This window comes from Embiotoca jacksoni, unplaced genomic scaffold (assembly GCF_022577435.1).
Source record: "Embiotoca jacksoni isolate LCO1_2020_lvr unplaced genomic scaffold, fEmbJac1.0.p SCAF_48, whole genome shotgun sequence".
NCBI lineage: Eukaryota > Metazoa > Chordata > Actinopteri > Embiotocidae > Embiotoca > Embiotoca jacksoni.
The window spans coordinates 572,475-589,835 of record NW_027185401.1 but is presented as its reverse complement, the minus strand read 5'-3'; the positions used below and the strand labels follow the sequence as shown (position 1 = coordinate 589,835).

At 39.6% G+C, this 17,361-nt stretch overlaps 1 protein-coding gene across 4 annotated transcripts; it reads left to right on the top strand.

The window, feature by feature from the left end:
- The first annotated feature begins 151 nt into the window (after nt 1-151).
- Nucleotides 152-17,229, top strand: LOC138210721 (WD repeat-containing protein 37). 4 transcript variants are annotated; one of them, XM_069170008.1, is made up of 16 exons: nt 152-317; nt 1,591-1,759; nt 4,425-4,521; nt 4,915-5,010; nt 5,113-5,177; nt 5,987-6,036; nt 7,451-7,520; nt 8,288-8,423; nt 9,166-9,237; nt 9,743-9,787; nt 10,257-10,333; nt 10,433-10,667; nt 11,435-11,576; nt 12,221-12,355; nt 12,979-13,093; nt 13,530-17,229. In XM_069170008.1, exons 2-16 carry the CDS (start codon nt 1,622-1,624, stop codon nt 13,659-13,661), a joined length of 1,605 nt encoding a protein of 534 aa, XP_069026109.1. In that variant the 5' UTR covers nt 152-317; nt 1,591-1,621; the 3' UTR covers nt 13,662-17,229. The 4 variants fall into 4 exon arrangements, with proteins under 4 accessions (XP_069026109.1, XP_069026108.1, XP_069026112.1 ...); XM_069170007.1 differs by having other exon boundaries at nt 10,430-10,667; XM_069170011.1 differs by lacking the exons at nt 5,987-6,036; nt 7,451-7,520.
- The last annotated feature ends 132 nt before the right edge of the window (nt 17,230-17,361 follow it).

Below are 17,361 nucleotides of genomic sequence, written 5' to 3'. Positions count from 1 at the left end.
ATCTATGTTTTAATTGATTGCTCGTGGTATCAAAGAAGAAAACTTACAACTAGCGCATTTCGAATGGAAGTTTGGTGCGAAACGATTCCTCTGTATACGGAGACGACTTTTATTGCGAAAAACCTCGAGCCGGAAATTGGCTTCGTTATCTTACAGTAGCGGTGCTCGTCAACTGTCAACACGGGATTTTGGTCACACACACAAAAAAAAAACAACCTGCGCAGCTTTCTTGTCATATTGAAGAAGAAAACGATGGTCGACAGGACGACGTTTCCCTCCACATCCCGGAATAAAACCGTGTATTTGTAGACTTTCCGGTGAGTTGATGTTCTGCGGGGAGCAGGTTGTCTTGACCGTTAGCCTGTTAGCACGCTCGGTAGCTTTGGATTAGCTTTGGGCATCGACAAGGCGAACATCGTCGAGCCTTGCTGGTGTTAACGTCCCTTTGAAACGGAGGAATGTTTTATTATTAACTCTTAATTTTGCCTTTTTTTTTTTTTTTTTTTCCCCCCAAGGGAGGAACTAACTAACTACCGGCTTTGAAAAGAAAAGAAAAGCACATTTGCATGTTTAATAATCAAAGACCTCCTTTTGTCTTGTCTGCTCCAGGACAAACACAACACACCGGTTTGCATGTGACGCTGAAGGATTGTCGTGTGTTGGGATAGGGAATGGGAATTTTCCCAGAATGCACTGTTGTTAGTGTTTCACATTCGGCACCATGAGTGACCCGAGTTGGGCGTTGTGTTAAAGCCCCTCTGAGAGGCGACGCTCGGATGGAGATGTTCACGGGACGTTCAATACGGAGCAAATTCATCTGTCTAGATCCCTGATTTATTACAATTACGTTATTTCTATCATGTAAACGTCCCCCACAAATAATCCCCTGACCTTGATAACATATATGACGGATTTCCTTTTGGTAGAAATCAAAATAACTGATGTGTAATCTATCATTTTAAATTTTACTATGACGCATACATGAATCATAATGTGGACCATAATATCCCATTTTCTCAGATAATAATAATAATAATAATAATAAATTTTATTTGTAATTGCTTTACAGCAAGATAATTACATGCAGTATTTCACATAAAAACAGATATGCAGGAACATTTAAAAAATATAGCAAAGAAATGAGATGCTTGAATGTATAATAACGTGGACCGCAATTTCCACGGATCGTTGTAATAGTGTGGGATTCGTTTGTTTGTTATGAATCACGATAAACTAGTTGGATGTCATTGTTGACAAAAAATACAAATCTGAAGTTGCATTTCTCAGTGATTGCAGTCTAAAATATATAAATAAACAATGCTGCCATGTTAAAAGCCCCCCCCCCCCCCCAAAAAAAAGCAACTTAACTTTGTCGTTCGGTGTCACTAGACTGGAGTGATTTGTTGATGAAGAGAACATTTCAGATTCCTTCGACCGAACAAAAAAAAACACACAACAGCACAGTGATTGCTGATGAGACAATTTTCAGTTTTTATTAAAACAGGAAGAAGAAGGATTCTCACACTGTTGCACTTTCACATACGGTCACCGGTTTGTTCCTCACTCTGTGCCCTTTGTGTGCTTTTTAAGACCGCGGTCGTGTCGGGTTCGGGGCGGAGACATGCCGGTGGAGAGCGGGAGCAGCGCCGCCGCCCGCCAGGCCAAGCAGAAGAGGAAGTCCCACAGCCTGTCCATTCGCAGGACCAACAGCACCGAGCATGAGCGCGCCGGCCTGCAGAGAGACATGCTGGAGGGACAGGTACAGGACGGCCGCATCGCTTTCACGGGACGCGAAAAAAAACGTCCACAATCGCCTCCCCCTGTATTTGTAAATGTCAAACTGTCCGTCTTCGTTAGCCCCGCCGTCGCCGTGAGCACCTGTAAGCACTCCAGGTGTAAGCCGTAAGCCAATTAGGTTTTAATAGCTTCCAGGACACATAACGGGTCGTATCGACGCTGACACAATCTACATGCACGGTTGCTGTGAGGTTGCTCTGATTTAGCGGCTAAAACACTTTGGATTCAGATTACTGGTGTTTGTTGAGTCCGTAAGCTTCAGAAATGCTGACTCCAGCAATTTCCATAAGCGCGGATTAATGGCATCTTTCCTTGGACCGACCCTGTCTGTCAAACTCGCCACAACAGAGTCGTGATTATTCTCTCGGCATCATCGAGGTCGTTTTCACGCGGCGTGACGAAGCCGCAGAAGAAATTATTAGTCTCGTCTGTAAAAGTCGGCGCCGCGCTCCTTTATTGTGAGAAGAAGCTGCCGTGGTTTTGTTGTGTCATGCTAACTGGAGACAAGGACGGTTGTCCTCGTGGCAGCCCGAATACATGGATACCGCAATTAATATCACTTTACGTGGATTCTTTCTCTTTTTTTTGTATTTCTTTTGGGTTTTTTCTGCCCTTAAAGGGAAGCCGAGTTACTATACTTTAAAGAAGAACTTTAAATGTTCCTGAATATAAAAAACATCTTACGCTGAAATTAATTTAAAAAAAAAGGTGATTTTGAGACACATCACAAAAAATATACGAGAGCTCTTCTGGATTTGAACCGAACGTGGTGTCATGACCTTTTTTTGTCACTCTGGTCCCTTTTTTGTTTTTTTTGGTCCCAGTCGTCCGATAATCTGGAATCGTTCATGAGAATGGAGGTAAGTTTCCAGGTGTGTAGTCCTCCGTGTTTCAGACAAGTAGGGCAACTCCCCAAATAGTTGTTGTTATTGTTGTTGTTTTTTTTTTAGAGCTAGCCTTAGTCGTGAGCAGTTTCAGGTTTGATTAGTATCGAGAGGTTTTACGTCTGGTGCCTCTGACGGAGGTTTTCTGGATATTTAAACTTCATTGGTAAACGCTGTACATATTTCTTTCGTTATAATAAAGTGACATCAAACGACTCGTTTTCACGAACCTGTTCAGTAAACCGTCGTTATAAAACATAAAAATGTCATTGAATTTTCCTTTAAATAACACAAGAAGCTAAATATGAGCCCTCACATGATTTTCCTCTGTAATGTATTTTTTATTTTTTTTACCATTTTTAAACGATGCAATGTGTAATCAACGCTGCAACCTTTCCTCCTTTTTTTTTTTTTCTGTGTCATTATCCAACAATGTGAACAAACCTTTCAAGCCGGTGAATACCAGCAGCACACTTGACTGATTTCTTGAAGAAAATATAGCCGTGAGCACCAGTTCAGCCCGAGCTGGCGTGAAGCCGGCAGAGCACAGTTCACTCTGAGCCGATTCATCGTGATTGGCCGAAGCTTTGAGGAGACATATGCCCCTCCCACTTCCTGTTTGTGGTCATGCTGCTGACTCCAGACTGTAAACGATGAGTTTAACTCAAATTTAGGAGGGATTACACTTTTCTTTTCTTTTTTTTTTTTTTGAGAATTTGGGATTTCACAAGTGTTTATTTTGGATTTTAAACAACTAAATTAGAGTTAAAAAAAAAAAAAAAAAATCCATGTTTCCAAATCCAAATGTAAATTGCTTTTTTATAACCATGGTATTTTTAATAGCAGTTTATTTGCATTATTTTTTTACCATTTCCTTTCTCTTGATACAAAAATAATTATTCAAAGTTGTGATTATTTAAGAAGTGTAACTTTACTCTTAGCGGCAGTAATCAGCAAAATAAACACTCGTAAAAATCATTTAGTTCCTTTTAAAGAAAAAATCTTGGTACAGATTAGTAATATTTTTGTTTACTATATTACTAAATTACAGTGAAATACACATAATTAACGTCAGGAGCTGTTTTTTATTTTTTATTTTGCTTCGTAAAAAACAGGATAAAAGGGACTAAATTGAGTCTCTAGTCATTTTTATAACCGTCATGAAATATTGCCGCGTGGTATGAATTGATATTACATGTCAGTTTCTTCAGGCCTGACAAGTCACAGCTTGTTTTCACATTCAGACATTTGCAAGGCGCCAACACATCATCCACCGTGTTACTGATTCTTTCATTGATTCTTTCCTGTTTGAGCCTGAAACAGGAGTTCACTCTTATTTCCTTCCTCGAGGTTTATTTTGAGATAAGAAACTTTTCTGTTGTTGCTGCCAATTTGGTAAAGTTGTATAAAAGCCTGTCGTGTAGGCGTTCTTATACTTGATATCTCTTTTTCCTTTTTTTTTGCCCCGTCCCTCACTTTAAGCCTTTTTTTCCTTTTTTATATTTAATTTATGTATGACAACAGTGAAGCAGGAAAATAAACAAAACCACACAAAGCATACTCATACCAAAAGAAAAATACAAAATGTACAACTATTATAATTTTTGGGAGAATCAAACCCATGATGATGAGGTTAAACAATGGAGTAATTAATGTCTTTTGGGGTTTTTTTTAGGACTACAAAAACAAAATGTTGTTGTCCAGGTGGGTTGAAGATCTCCTTTTCCTTCCTCCTTCTTGCAGGACTCCAAGCTGCCTCTGTCTCTGAGGAGCAACCTGCTGGATCTCTTCAGTCAGATCGAGCGGGAGTTCGAAAACCTCTACATCGAAAACCTGGAACGTGAGTAGACAACTATTAAATAGAGAACTATTAAAAGAGCCTTTCAGTCGGTTTGGATGACGTCATTAAAACATTTACAAAGGAGGATTAAAAAGTAGGAAATTAGTCTGAACATTGTTTTACATTTCCCAGTATTCAGTGTCGTTAGTCACAAAATTAACTAAAATGAGAAAATTTTACGTCATTAAAATAACTTTGGAGCCACTGACGCATCATCAAGTCTCTCCGGTTCACGTTTATGACTTTTTAATTTTTTTTACTTTTTAAGCCAATAGGCACAAAGCTCCCCGACTCGAGTAACCTGGATCCAAACACGGCAGCGGGGGGAAAAAAACAACCTCTGCTGCGCTGAATAAAACGTTTATTCATTTTTACGACATGTTTGACTTTCAGTACGCAGAGAAATCGAAACGCTGAATGACCGTTTGGCCGCGGAGGGACAGTCCTTCGAAGGGGCGGATTTAGCTAAAGGAGCTCTTAAAACCAAAGGTGAGTCACGCTCTACATTCATCTATGTGTTTTACCTTAATAAAGTAATATTCTTGAATTTGTTTTTCTTACTGTGCTGATTTCTGTGGTGTTGATTGACAGCGAGTCACAGCACCAGTCAGCTGTCTCAGAAACTGAAGACGACCTACAAGGCTTCAACCAGCAAGGTAAATACTGTTTTATTGGTATTTTCTGATTTTGTTTTTCCAATCGAAAAAGTTTGGAAAAAAAATTTCCCCAAAAATGTACAAATTAGGAAAAAAAAACATTTCTCATATTATAAATTGCAGGTACATCGAGCTAAAACCAAATAAATATATAAAGTTCATTTTTCAGGGGGAACTAAGGTGTTTTTTTCTGCCCTTCATATAAATGAGATGGTAAAATAATAGAAACACCTTCCTGTGTAGGATGCAGCACAGAAAATGTTGTTGTTTTTAAATGGACTTTTGCATTGAGAAAGGTAAAACACAAAACTGCAAAGAGGTCTCTGTTTTGTCGCTCATCTGTGATTTTCTTTTTTATTTATTTTTTTCAATAAAAAAAAGTTTGAAAACTTTTTCCCCCTAAAAATGTTGAAATTAGAAAAAAAATTGGATGTTAGAATTTTTTTTTTTTCCCATATTATGAATTGCAGGTACATCGAGCTAAAACCAAATAAATACATAAAGTTCAGTTCAAGGTCTTTGTTTTGTCGCTCATCTGTGATTTTTTTTTTTTTTTTTACATTTTTTGATTTTATTTTTTGAATGTTAAAGAGAAAAGAACTTGTGTTGTCTGTTTCACCTCTTTGCTCGTAGCCGCGTTCGAACTCTTGCCATGCGAGAGTGAGCGGATCCCGCAACTTCAGCGTAACCAGCTGGGAGTTGTGGGGTGGAGACTCATGGGTAACTTGTTGATTTCCCCGCCCACCCTCCCCCCCCCCCCCCCACCCACCCCTCTCACATCCCCTTGTGTGCCAATATGCATGAACCAGCCCAGCCAGGGTGTGGAGCCTCCCTCCCCGAGAGACGTGGTCATTCAAATGTAGGGCCTGAAGCTTTTTTTTAATATTTTTTTGGGTCTGGCGTGAGATTTAAAAACATGTTATCATCTCGCTAACAGGCTTTTTTTTTTTTAAATTTTCAGTTGCACCTCTTTCGGTTTTGATTTTAAAAGCCACTTGTCGGCATTCGCATAATGGTACACTGTGGAGAGACTACGGTAACAGGAAGCAGCCGTTAGGCCCCTCCCCCCCACCCCCCACCCCGCCTCCACCCACCTTCCCCCCTCCGGAAAAAAAATAAACTGGCCATATCAGATTTAGCTTTTTTAGACTATTCACTAAGGTTTGAGTACTTTGTACCTTTGTAACTGTATTTATTAACACATTTATCACATATAGAAGTTTTAAAGAATCAGTTCACTCAAATTACAAAAAAAATCTAAACGCATGTCTGTTTGTGGTAACAGTACGTATCTTTGGTTTTATTGACCGATCTGATTGGAAACCTGACGATACTACGTCCCGCCCACCGATAGCTGTAACCTGACTGCACCACAGGCCTGTCAATCAAACAGACACGCCCCCAAAAACAGGTCTTCTTGAATCTTCTTTTCTAATGAATGAGGGATTATTTTCAGATGGACCTCCAGAAAACTAAGAAGAAGGAGTGACTTTAGCTAACAACACCGAGATAACTGATGGAGAAAAATCTCTTCTCAAATCAAACTTTGCTGATTTTAATCGATTTTAGTGATCCACTCTTATTTCCTGTGTTTAAAAACATTTTTTATGGTTGTTTTATACGCTCATTGTGTTGTTAAGTCTTGTTTGAATTCCTTTTCTTTCTTTTTAATGGCTCATTTTGTGCGAAGCACTTTGTAACCGAAGTTTAAAAAAAGTGCTTTACAAATAAAGTTTATTATTATTATTATTATTAGATCTTTAAGAAGCCTAGATATTGCTTTAGTTTTCCTAAAAGTGTAAAAAAAAAGCGAGCAAAATCTGGATGTGGCCGGTGGCAGACTGCACATGTAGAGCATTAAGTCACGTTCTCCGCTCAGCTCGTCACTTCAAGCTTCTTTCTTTCAAGCTTTGCATCTCCTTTAAACCTCCCGGTCGCCCGCCGCTGCTTCTTTTGAACATGTTGCATCAGAGCTACATAAAATTAAATAAAATTAAAAAAAACTTCTGGATTCATCATCATCATCATCATCCAGAAAACAAATCACTGTTCATCCCTCGAGATAACTATTTTGTCCACATTTCATTTGCATCTTCACCGACCATAATCGCTGAATGTGTGTTATTCTTCATCACATCTTCATCTTCATCCTCGAGTGTCCTGAACAGATAACGTTTGTGACGCCGGCTCTGTCCAGCGAGGTTTTTTTTTCCTTTCCACGAACGACTGACGCCGTTTTTTTCCTTCATTGTCTCCCGTTTTTTTTTTTTCAGCTGGAACTTATTTAGCGGTCTGTTTCCGAAACCAACGGAGAGTCCCGTTTGTATCATCCCCATCTTTAACGTAAACGCTCGGACCGAAAACCGTCGATACGACTGATAAACAGTTACTGATCAGTTTCCTCTGTTAACTCTCCCCCCACCCGCTCCCTTTTTAAAAAAGATTTATTTCTCACTTACTTGTGTTTTTTGTTTTGTTTTGCATTGACAGTAATCCGCAGCACTGATCCAGTACGAATAATTATCTGCATTTTGGTACCAGGTCTGGGTTGACCGCTGTTTGTTTTGACGCTCCAAAGCAAACAAAAAGACCGTTTGGGTTAAAAAAAAACTTTTTCAACCCGGCGCTGATATGAATTAAGCTTCTTAGCTCCGGCATACTACAAGGACCCCCCGCTGAGCTGCTCCTCAGTGATCCTCAGTTCTGCTGACCCGCTTCCTCCCTCCAATCGGATCAGAGCAGGGTTCCTACACGGCTCCGCCCCCCCGCTCCCTCCCCCAAAAAAAACCCAAAAAACATCAAATCACATCCTTTGAAACGTTTAGAAAACCAAAGGATGATTCAGCTGAATGGATAATAATCATTAATAATAATAATTCAAGCTATAAACGGCACACCGTGTGTGAAGTTTATGGATTTCTGTTAAATAATTAATAAAAAATAGATGACAACCCTTCGTTTTAGCACCACGACCAGATGTGGAGGGCTTCATCGTGACGATGTGTAGGAACCCTGTTAGGGACACATCTGGGATGTGTTGGTCCCCCCCCCGCCCCCCTCTCCCCCTGGTGTGTTTGTGCGTTAACGTTGGTTTTTGTTGTCGGTGTCAGATTGTGTCCAGTTTCAAGGCGACGACGTCCCGCGCCGTGTGCCAGCTGGTCCGGGAGTACGTCGGCCACCGGGACGGCATCTGGGACCTCAGCGTCACCCGGACGCAGCCGGTGGTGCTCGGCACGGCGTCTGCAGGTACTTCCTCACTCGCACCAGTTTATTTTTTATTAATTTTTTTAATCATCATCATAAGTCTCTTATTTTTATCGTCTTTTTTTTTCTTTTTTTTTTTCTCATCTTCTCAGACTGTCGTGAAGTTTTAAATATGTCTTTCTTTAATTTAATACCATTGGTTTCTTCCACCTCTCCTTTTTATTGTTATTATTTATTTTTTGGGGGCTTTTCCACTTAGTTCAAAATATTCAGGCTTCTTTTACCTTTTTTGAGAATTTTATTGTCGAATCTAAATGTTTTTTATGATCTAATGTCTGAGACAGCTTTTAATTTCATGTTAAATGTCACAAACATCTTAAAAGACGAATACAAAATCATTTTATTTATATCCACAAAGCAGTATTATATTACTGAATGCAGACAGTTGATAACAAGATCAAAGTTTACATTTTCTCAGACTGTCTCATAAAGTTTTGAATATGTTTTTCTTTAATTTAATACCATCGGTTTTGCATCCAGAATGCAGTATTATATCAAATAATATCTTATTAATTATATCTTTCTATCTCGTACTATCTAGATCTAATTGTGTCATTGGTCTCTGTAGTGTTTTTACTATTGAATGGCTTGGACAGCTCATTAATTCCATACAAAATCATTTTATTTATATCCAGAAAGCAGTATTATATTACTGAATGCAGACAGTTGTTAACAGGATAAAAGTTTAAATTGTCGTGTTTTTTTTGTTATTGTATTATAACAGATCACTCTGCGATGCTGTGGAGCATCGAGACGGGAAAGTGCCTCCTCAAATATCTGGGCCATCAAGGATCAGGTCAAAAATATACAATATATTTATAAAAGAAATTATGAAATACACTTTTTCTATCCAACTGTGTTGTTCCTGTGAATATCTGAAGCATTAAGATTTGTTTACTTCTGTTGTATTTTAATTAAAGAGAATTGATGGATGGAAGTTGTCAATAATAATGATATTTAATGAACTTTATTTTGTAAAGCACCTTATATGTGAAATGCGGCTCAAGAAAATAACACGCAGTGCTTCACATATATATGAACAAATATATCGTTTGTTATTACGTATGCTTTTTACAATTCTGAAGAGTGTCGCAACCTGTTTGTTAGGTACATTTTATCGAAGAGAATTTTTTTTTTTTTTTTGCATTATGATAAAGGTGAAAGTACAGTAAATTATTAGGAAATGTAAGTTCTAAATTTTGATTAATTTAAAGGTGCAAACAGAAAAATAAAATAAATAATAAAGGTTAATGTTGCAGCATGTAGTTTATTATGTCTGATGTGATAATCTGTCTCTGCAGTGAACTCCATCAAGTTCCACCCGACTGAACAGATGGCTTTAACAGGTAAACATCACAACTAACACGTCCTTTCAATTCTCAGTGGCAGCAGACACATCGCTTGTTTATGAATGGCTCAGGCCTGTCAATCAAACAGGCACGCCCCCAAAAACAGGTCTTCTTGAATCTTCTTTTCTAATGAATGAGGGATTATTTTCAGATGGACCTCCAGAAAACTAATAAGAAGGAGTGACTTTAGCTAACAACACCGAGATAACTGATGGACACATTTTATTCACTTTGGATTTGATGAGAGAAGTTGAATGGGAGTCTATGGAGCCGGAGGCTTTTTGGAGCCGACCTCTAGTGGCACTCGCTGGTATTGCAGCTTTAGACACTTCTGGATCAGAACCATTTTACAGACCTGAAGCTACGAACTCTTTTATATCCAGTCTGTGGTGGATGCAAACCCACCCTGAAAACTGACCCCATTCAGACGCGTTCTTAACAGCTGTTTTATTTCTGGCCTCCACAGCGTCCGGAGATCAGACGGCTCACATCTGGAGATACATGGTGCAGCTGCCGACTCCGCAGCCTGTCGTCGACATCAGCGTGAGCACGAACGCAGCTTCTCTTTGACTTTTTTTTTGTGTAACTTTTTCTGTGACTGAATTCCTTCGTCTGTCCCCGTCTCCGCGGCGGCGGCAGCAGACGCCCTGCGAGGACGACGTGGACTTCTCGGACAAAGACGAGGCGGACGGCGAGCTGGAGGGGCCCAACGACTGCCCCTCCATCCGCGTGGCGACCACGACTCTGCGCAGCCACCAGGGCGTGGTGATCGCCGCTGATTGGCTGGTGGGGGGGAAGCAGGCCGTGACGGCCTCCTGGGACCGAGCCGCCAATCTGTACGACGTGGAGACGTCAGAGCTCGTCCACTCGCTCACTGGTAGGAAGACGACGACAACAATAATAACAATAATGCTGCTTTTGTTATAAAACCGTGGACTCTTAAAATCTCTACAGTTGAGAGAAGTCTGAGTGAAACAAACAGTGGAGGTGAAAGCTTCAATGACTAACTCATTGATAATAGTACTTGTATGTGTAAAACTTGCTGAAGACCAACAGCAGTAAAAGTGAGTCATATTTAAGGCTTCTTTATTAATTATTTTCTTTATTCTTTATTAATTAAGGTGGACGTCAACTCAAGCCAATAATTGACCAGTTGTCACACGTTTATTTTTTTTTATTTTTTTCTTACTGCGACTAAAGAACCAATGAAAACCTGGTCAGCAAACACCTGAGTAATTTTAATAGTAACAATTGTAGGAAAAATCATTTTAAAACAGCTCTTATTATCATGATAACTCCTTTTTTTCTTCTTTTAATTTTTGTACCTCGATAAAAGCAGCATTTTGTGGAAACGCTTCATAGTTGTGACATAAATCAGAAAATTATATTAATCTAATATAAAGGTCAAATTATTTTGATATGAATTACTTTACACTGTTTGTTACTTTCAGAAAGAAAGTTTCACCGTGGAAATTATCACTGTTTCAAATAAATGAGGAGATGAAACACAAAAATAATACAATGTTGTTCAGGGGGGAAAAAAAAAAGTGTGTACCGGCTCACAAAGATTAAACAGGAAGTGTGTGTCACACAGAAAAACGTCCCCCTTTTTGTGTATCACTGTGTGTGTGTGTGTGTGTTCAGGTCACGACCAGGAGCTGACCCACTGCTGCACACACCCCACCCAGCGCCTGGTGGTCACCTCGTCCAGAGACACCACCTTCAGACTGTGGGACTTCAGAGACCCGTCCATCCACTCCGTCAATGTTTTCCAGGGACACACCGAGTCAGTCCGACACCCGACACGCCGCCTCCGTCACCGAGTAGTTCCCCAAGATCCTCCCAGACGTGTCGGAAGCGTCTTTACAAATAATATTTATTTATATTTGCACAGCGGTCTGTGAATATATTTTCATGAACGCCATTTGATATTTTTTTTAACGACTAAAAATCCCTTCTCAGTGTTGTTGTTGTGTAATTGGCTTCAAAACGAGTTGTGATGTCACAAATCCTGTTCGCTGGTTCACACCTTCGAGACACTTTCAGAAGATTGAAAAAAAAAAATAATTCCAGCGTCAAACGCTGCAAACGCAGTAAATTATCCTGAAAGCAACCAAAACACATTTTTGACACGAGGAAGACTTTTAATACTTATTGATTTTTCGTTGTATTAAATTGAAAAGTTTCCATCCTGCAGATTTCATTTGCTCCTAAAGGGGGCGATGTGGCATCAGCTGAAAACAAAACACTAAAGAAACTTGAAGCGATCATCCAATAAAACATTACATTTCAGTTTCATTGAGTAAATAACGCTGCCATCTTAATAAAGTACGGTTACCACGGCTACAACGGGAAACAAAACCTGCTGAATCGCACAAAAACAAACACGTGGAAGCGACCGGCTTACGTTTGTCTCTTTCCTGTCTGCAGCACGGTGACGTCGGCCGTGTTCACGGTGGGAGACAACGTGGTGTCCGGCAGCGACGACCGAACCGTCAAAGTGTGGGACCTGAAGAACATGAGGTCGCCCATAGCAACCATCCGCACCGACTCCGCCGTCAACAGGTGTGTGTGTGTGGTGTGTGTGGTGTGTGTGGTGTGTGTGTGTGTGTGTGTGTGTGTGTGTGTGTGACACTGATACCACAACGTATGCATCGTTTATTATTGCTTTTGTTTTTTTTATACAGTTAATGATCATAGCGTTACTTAAATGTACAATATCTACAATTTATTGGTGTTTTCAGCACCGAATAAAAAGTCCTGTTTTTCATGACAGCTTTCTGTTTTTAGGGGAGCAACTAACAAGCGTTTCTTTATTGAGAAATAATCTTATTTAGTTTGTAAAGTGTCCAAGAATAGTAAAGAGGTTTCTAAAGCCCCAGATAGCATCAGGTTTTTTTTTGTGTTGTTTGACCTTCAGGCCAAAAACTTAATGTTCAGTTAATATATAATTATACAAGCAGAAAAAAGAGGCAGATTTTTTTTTTAGAAGTGAAAACGAGATAAAAAAAATTGGCTTTATTTTCTTAGAAAGACAGAAATGATGGTTGGATGTTAAACTCTTTAATCCTCGTGGGTTATTATCTGTCCACTATTATGACCAGACTACGTATGAAAGCTGAGTTCAAGCATCAGTCGGGTTGAATATGTTTCACTCTGATTAACGCGCTGCTGTCGATTCTCTTCAGGATCAGCGTGTCCGTCAACCAGAAGATTATCGCCCTTCCTCACGACAATCGGCAGGTCCGGCTGTTCGACATGTCGGGGGTGCGACTGGCTCGACTCCCACGAAGCAACAGACAGGTCAGTCAAGAGAGTCACGCCTTTAAAAAAAATCATTCTCCTCCATCATCTTTTCATTTTGTACAAATAAATCACAGATTTATTGGGAATGTCTCTGGTTCTCTTCATCCGCTCCCGTTTGCCCCGTTAAAGTCACTGCAAACTTCATTCTTCCTGTTTCCCTTTCAAATTAAGAGTCCTCGACCTCTAATAGTGAAAAAAAAAACAATCTTTTATATCTTAACTATGCTTTTATTGTGAAACATCCTGAAACACTTCAGATGATTGATCCAGAACAAGAAATTGAAAATAGCAGGATTATATTGTTGACTTTATTAAAGTCATGATTAGATTTAAACACGGGGGTTATAATAAGATCCAGTCGGTTCCAGAGTTTTATAAATGACGTCGCTGTCCTCCAGTGTTTGACCTCTGTGTCCCCGTGGTTGTCCTTCAGGGTCACCGCCGCATGGTGTGCTGCTCCGCCTGGTGCGAAGACAACAACACCTGCAACCTGTTCACCTGCGGCTTCGACCGGCAGGCCATCGGCTGGAACATCAACATCCCGGCGCTGCTGCAGGAGAAATGACCTCCTCCTCTTCCTCCTCCTCCTCTTCTTCACTCACCCCCACCCCCAAAAAAAAAGAAAAAAAGTCAGTGTTCGCGGCGTGGAACGCTCAACGGAGCGTCCGGTCGGCTTAAAAGGAGGCTGTGAAAAGTTTCGTCTTTTTATACGTGTGGAAAACGTGTCGTAAACGCACCGGGCGGAAGTAGGGACTTTTATCAGCTCTTCTTTTGAGCCTGCGGAGGTTAAAACAAACTAAAATAAACTGTTTAACACTGATGGAACAACAACAAACAAAAACAAGCACAGACGTAACCTCGAGATATTCTTCTTCGTTGAAAACTAAAAAACATGTCGACGCACGTATCCGCTCCGATCGAACCTGCGACGCTAACGGAAAGTTCGCTCGGACAAAACAGCTGCTTTTAAAAAAAGGAACAAAATCCACTTAAACAGAAAGTTTCTTTTATCTGATTTACAGAAACTTCATCTGGAAACAACTCGACGAGGCGTCCGTTCTCTAAATCCTAAATTCAGACTTCAGTAATAGTACGATACACGTCACTAGTTGTAATTAACAGATTCGGGGGTTTTTCTCATCAAATGATGGATAAAACATTTTTGGGGATGAATCTCGGTCTTCAATGTGGATCAGAAAGAAAACTGTCGCATGTGCTCGTGCTGCTGATTATTTCATCCCGAAAAACATCCCGATCGGCCGGACAGAACCGCAACATCCAGATCAGCTCCTCAGATTTAATGTGGAAGTGTTTAAAATGGAAACTAGCACATATTTAACAATCAGACTTTCACACTTTAATTCTAACGTTGTGTCTGTGATTGAAGAATTGTAATAATTATTAGAAGAATTAAAAAAACGATGGCTTCAATACGTTACAGTAAAATTCTTATGAGGCAAATTTCATGTTTCTATTCGTCATGGTCTTTAAGTGACTTTAGTGTCAAATACACTTTTTTTTTTTTTTTTTTTGCTGTCAATTTTCCTCGTGAGTATCCCAGAACATAAAAACAACATATTTGAGGACATATTTGGATTCTTGGAAACTTTTTAAGTGATGTCGTTGCAGCGCAGCGTTTCGCCACCGGCGGCAGCACTGAGCACACTTGCCGCCGAGCGACAGGAGAAACGCTGTAACAGCGTTTTATTTTACACGACTTGGAATTAATTAAAAGGAATAAGCACACTCTCTTGTACTTCCATTAACTTTCTACCTGAGTGGCTGAAATGTTGAAGCTCTGTCCAGGATCATTGTTGTTTTTTTGTGGAGTCGTGAAACCAGCGACTGTCAGCTGGACATGAAAAAAAACAAAAACAAGAAGCGACGATTCGTTGTTAGAAGCTGCTTTGTGCCGTGTAGGACGAAGATCTCTGCGTTTCTGTTTGAAAAGATGAAATCTTTAGTCTCAGAAAAACATGTTGGAGGCAGGGCTGGGCACTTTGAAGAAAATCCAAATCCAGATTTTTGTTCCCTTCATAGAAAAGAATTTAAATACCTCTGGTGTGTGTAATGTTTTTTTTCCGGGACATTATTCGCCCCTTTTGACTGCAAGAATTTTTTCCATTAATTAAGAAGCAATTTTAAAAATCTGAACCTGCTTGTGAATTCGGACGAATCTAAATTCATTTCAGCTTTTGTTAAAAGAAAAATTTGGTTTTCAGAAATTAATTTATCTTTTTAATGAAAAGGTTTCAAGTCCGCACACTAACGTGAGTGAAACTTCTGACAAAAGAATAATCGCTTAAAAATTCTACTTTTGAGCTTTTTAAAATATTGTGTCCATTTAAAGTGTACTTTAAAAAAAATGTGTTGATTTTTTTTTTTTAGGGAAACGTAGTTTACCTGGACAGAAATTGGACGATAAATTTAGTTTATCAGGTAATGAAATCTGATTTAAAGGGATTCATTTAAAACGAGGGTTTAAGAAGCGGTTTTAAAAAGGAATGTGAAGTGGAAACTTTTCCTCCGACGCCCGGTCCTGCTGTTCCACCGATACTGGACGTGATTCTTTTATTTCTTCTTCTCGTTAATCGCAGCGCCCTTTAGCCCGTTGTGTTCGAATGCCGTCGTTCGTTACGGTACTTTTAAAAAGAAGTCGAATCTCTGGGGAGTGTCATGATGCATTCGCTGTCTCCTGCTTTTTTTTTTTTTTTTGCTTTCCCACTGCCACTAAAACAGCCAAAGCTGCATTCAAGGAACTAGATTCTGTAATGTGTGTGTGTGTGTGTGTGGGTTTCGCTATTAAAACAACGTCCGGGTGTGTTTTCGGGTGAGACGGTTCGACGTCGAGCTAATAAACGTGTTAAATATCGTAATAATGGGCAGTGACCGCAGCAACACGATGAACAAGCACGGTTGGTTTTCAAAACTGTGAGCTCAGCTTTAGATTTGTGAGGCGTTCGCTGGTTCGTAACTCAAATGTTAAACAAACACAACGACATTTTCTGTGGGTACAAATTTTGTATTTTCTTTTTGTGGTTACCAACGACTTTCCTGTACGTATACGTGGTCACGCTTTAATGCTGCCTTTTGCTCGCCTAAAAAAAAATATTCTAGCCTCAAAGAAAGAAAAACCACAACGATTACAGATTTGAAATCATAAAAAAGTGTTCGACTACTTGTCAAAAGGCACGCGTCAAGTGATAACCTCCTCTGACTTTATAACCATAACATTTGTATCGTATGAATTGTAATATATAAAGAAAGTTCGGCTGTATAGTGCATTTCAGCTGCAGCAGCTTTATTAGCTTTTATAACTTGATGACATGATCTTGTCTTTTTATTTTGTTTTTTTTTATTTGGTGTAAATCTGATTTATTGCTTCACGACGGGTGACGCTGGATCATCCGTTTTTTTACGTTCAGGTTTGTTTTATCATTTAGCCCAGGGATGGCAAATAAAAAGGTCTTTTGCATCAAACTAACTGTATTTAAAAAAAACACCAAATTTTACTGACGGAAAATAAGAAAACCGTTCGCTAACACTCGTTACTGAAGGAAAACCAGCCTTAAAATGTTCAATTGAATTTTATTTAAATTGAAAGTCCGCTGTCTTACTCCAGGAAATCTGTTCCTTTCAAAATAAGAGCTGCACAGGCGCTCATCCCTGGTTTAAATGATAACACGTCACGTTTGTGTGAAGAAGACGAAAAGCTGTCTGCGTGTCACGAACGATCGTTCGTTCACTCCAAACACGTTTTCTTCTTCGCGAACACTTAAAGCACTCGACTGCGTTTTTCTACCAACACTGAGCCACTTTGTCACCACGTTCATAATTCACCAGTTTTACACCATCAGTCACGAGGAAAAAAAATAAATAAATAAAAAATGCACATTTCTCACTGAGCCGTCGGCCATCTCGAATCCCGCCGTCTTGCAGCCTTGTAAAACTGTGGCTTCGTGGTGTTGAACAGTGTTTTATGTGGTCGATGTACAACAACAAACACCACAGCTCAGTTCAAAAAACAAAACAAAAAAATGAAATGTAACTTTTACCACAAGTTTGTGGATTATAGTTGTGTAACGAGGAACAAGCATCTGCTTGTGGAATACAAATAAACCATTTGAGCTGTTTGAACATTTGCCGTTTTGTTTTCTTTGGTGTGTCTATATTCTATCACGACCTTTTAATATTCGTAGTTGTCTCTGAGACATTATCAATCCCCCCAAAAAAAACATCCAAAACTATAACAAACCTGCTGTAAC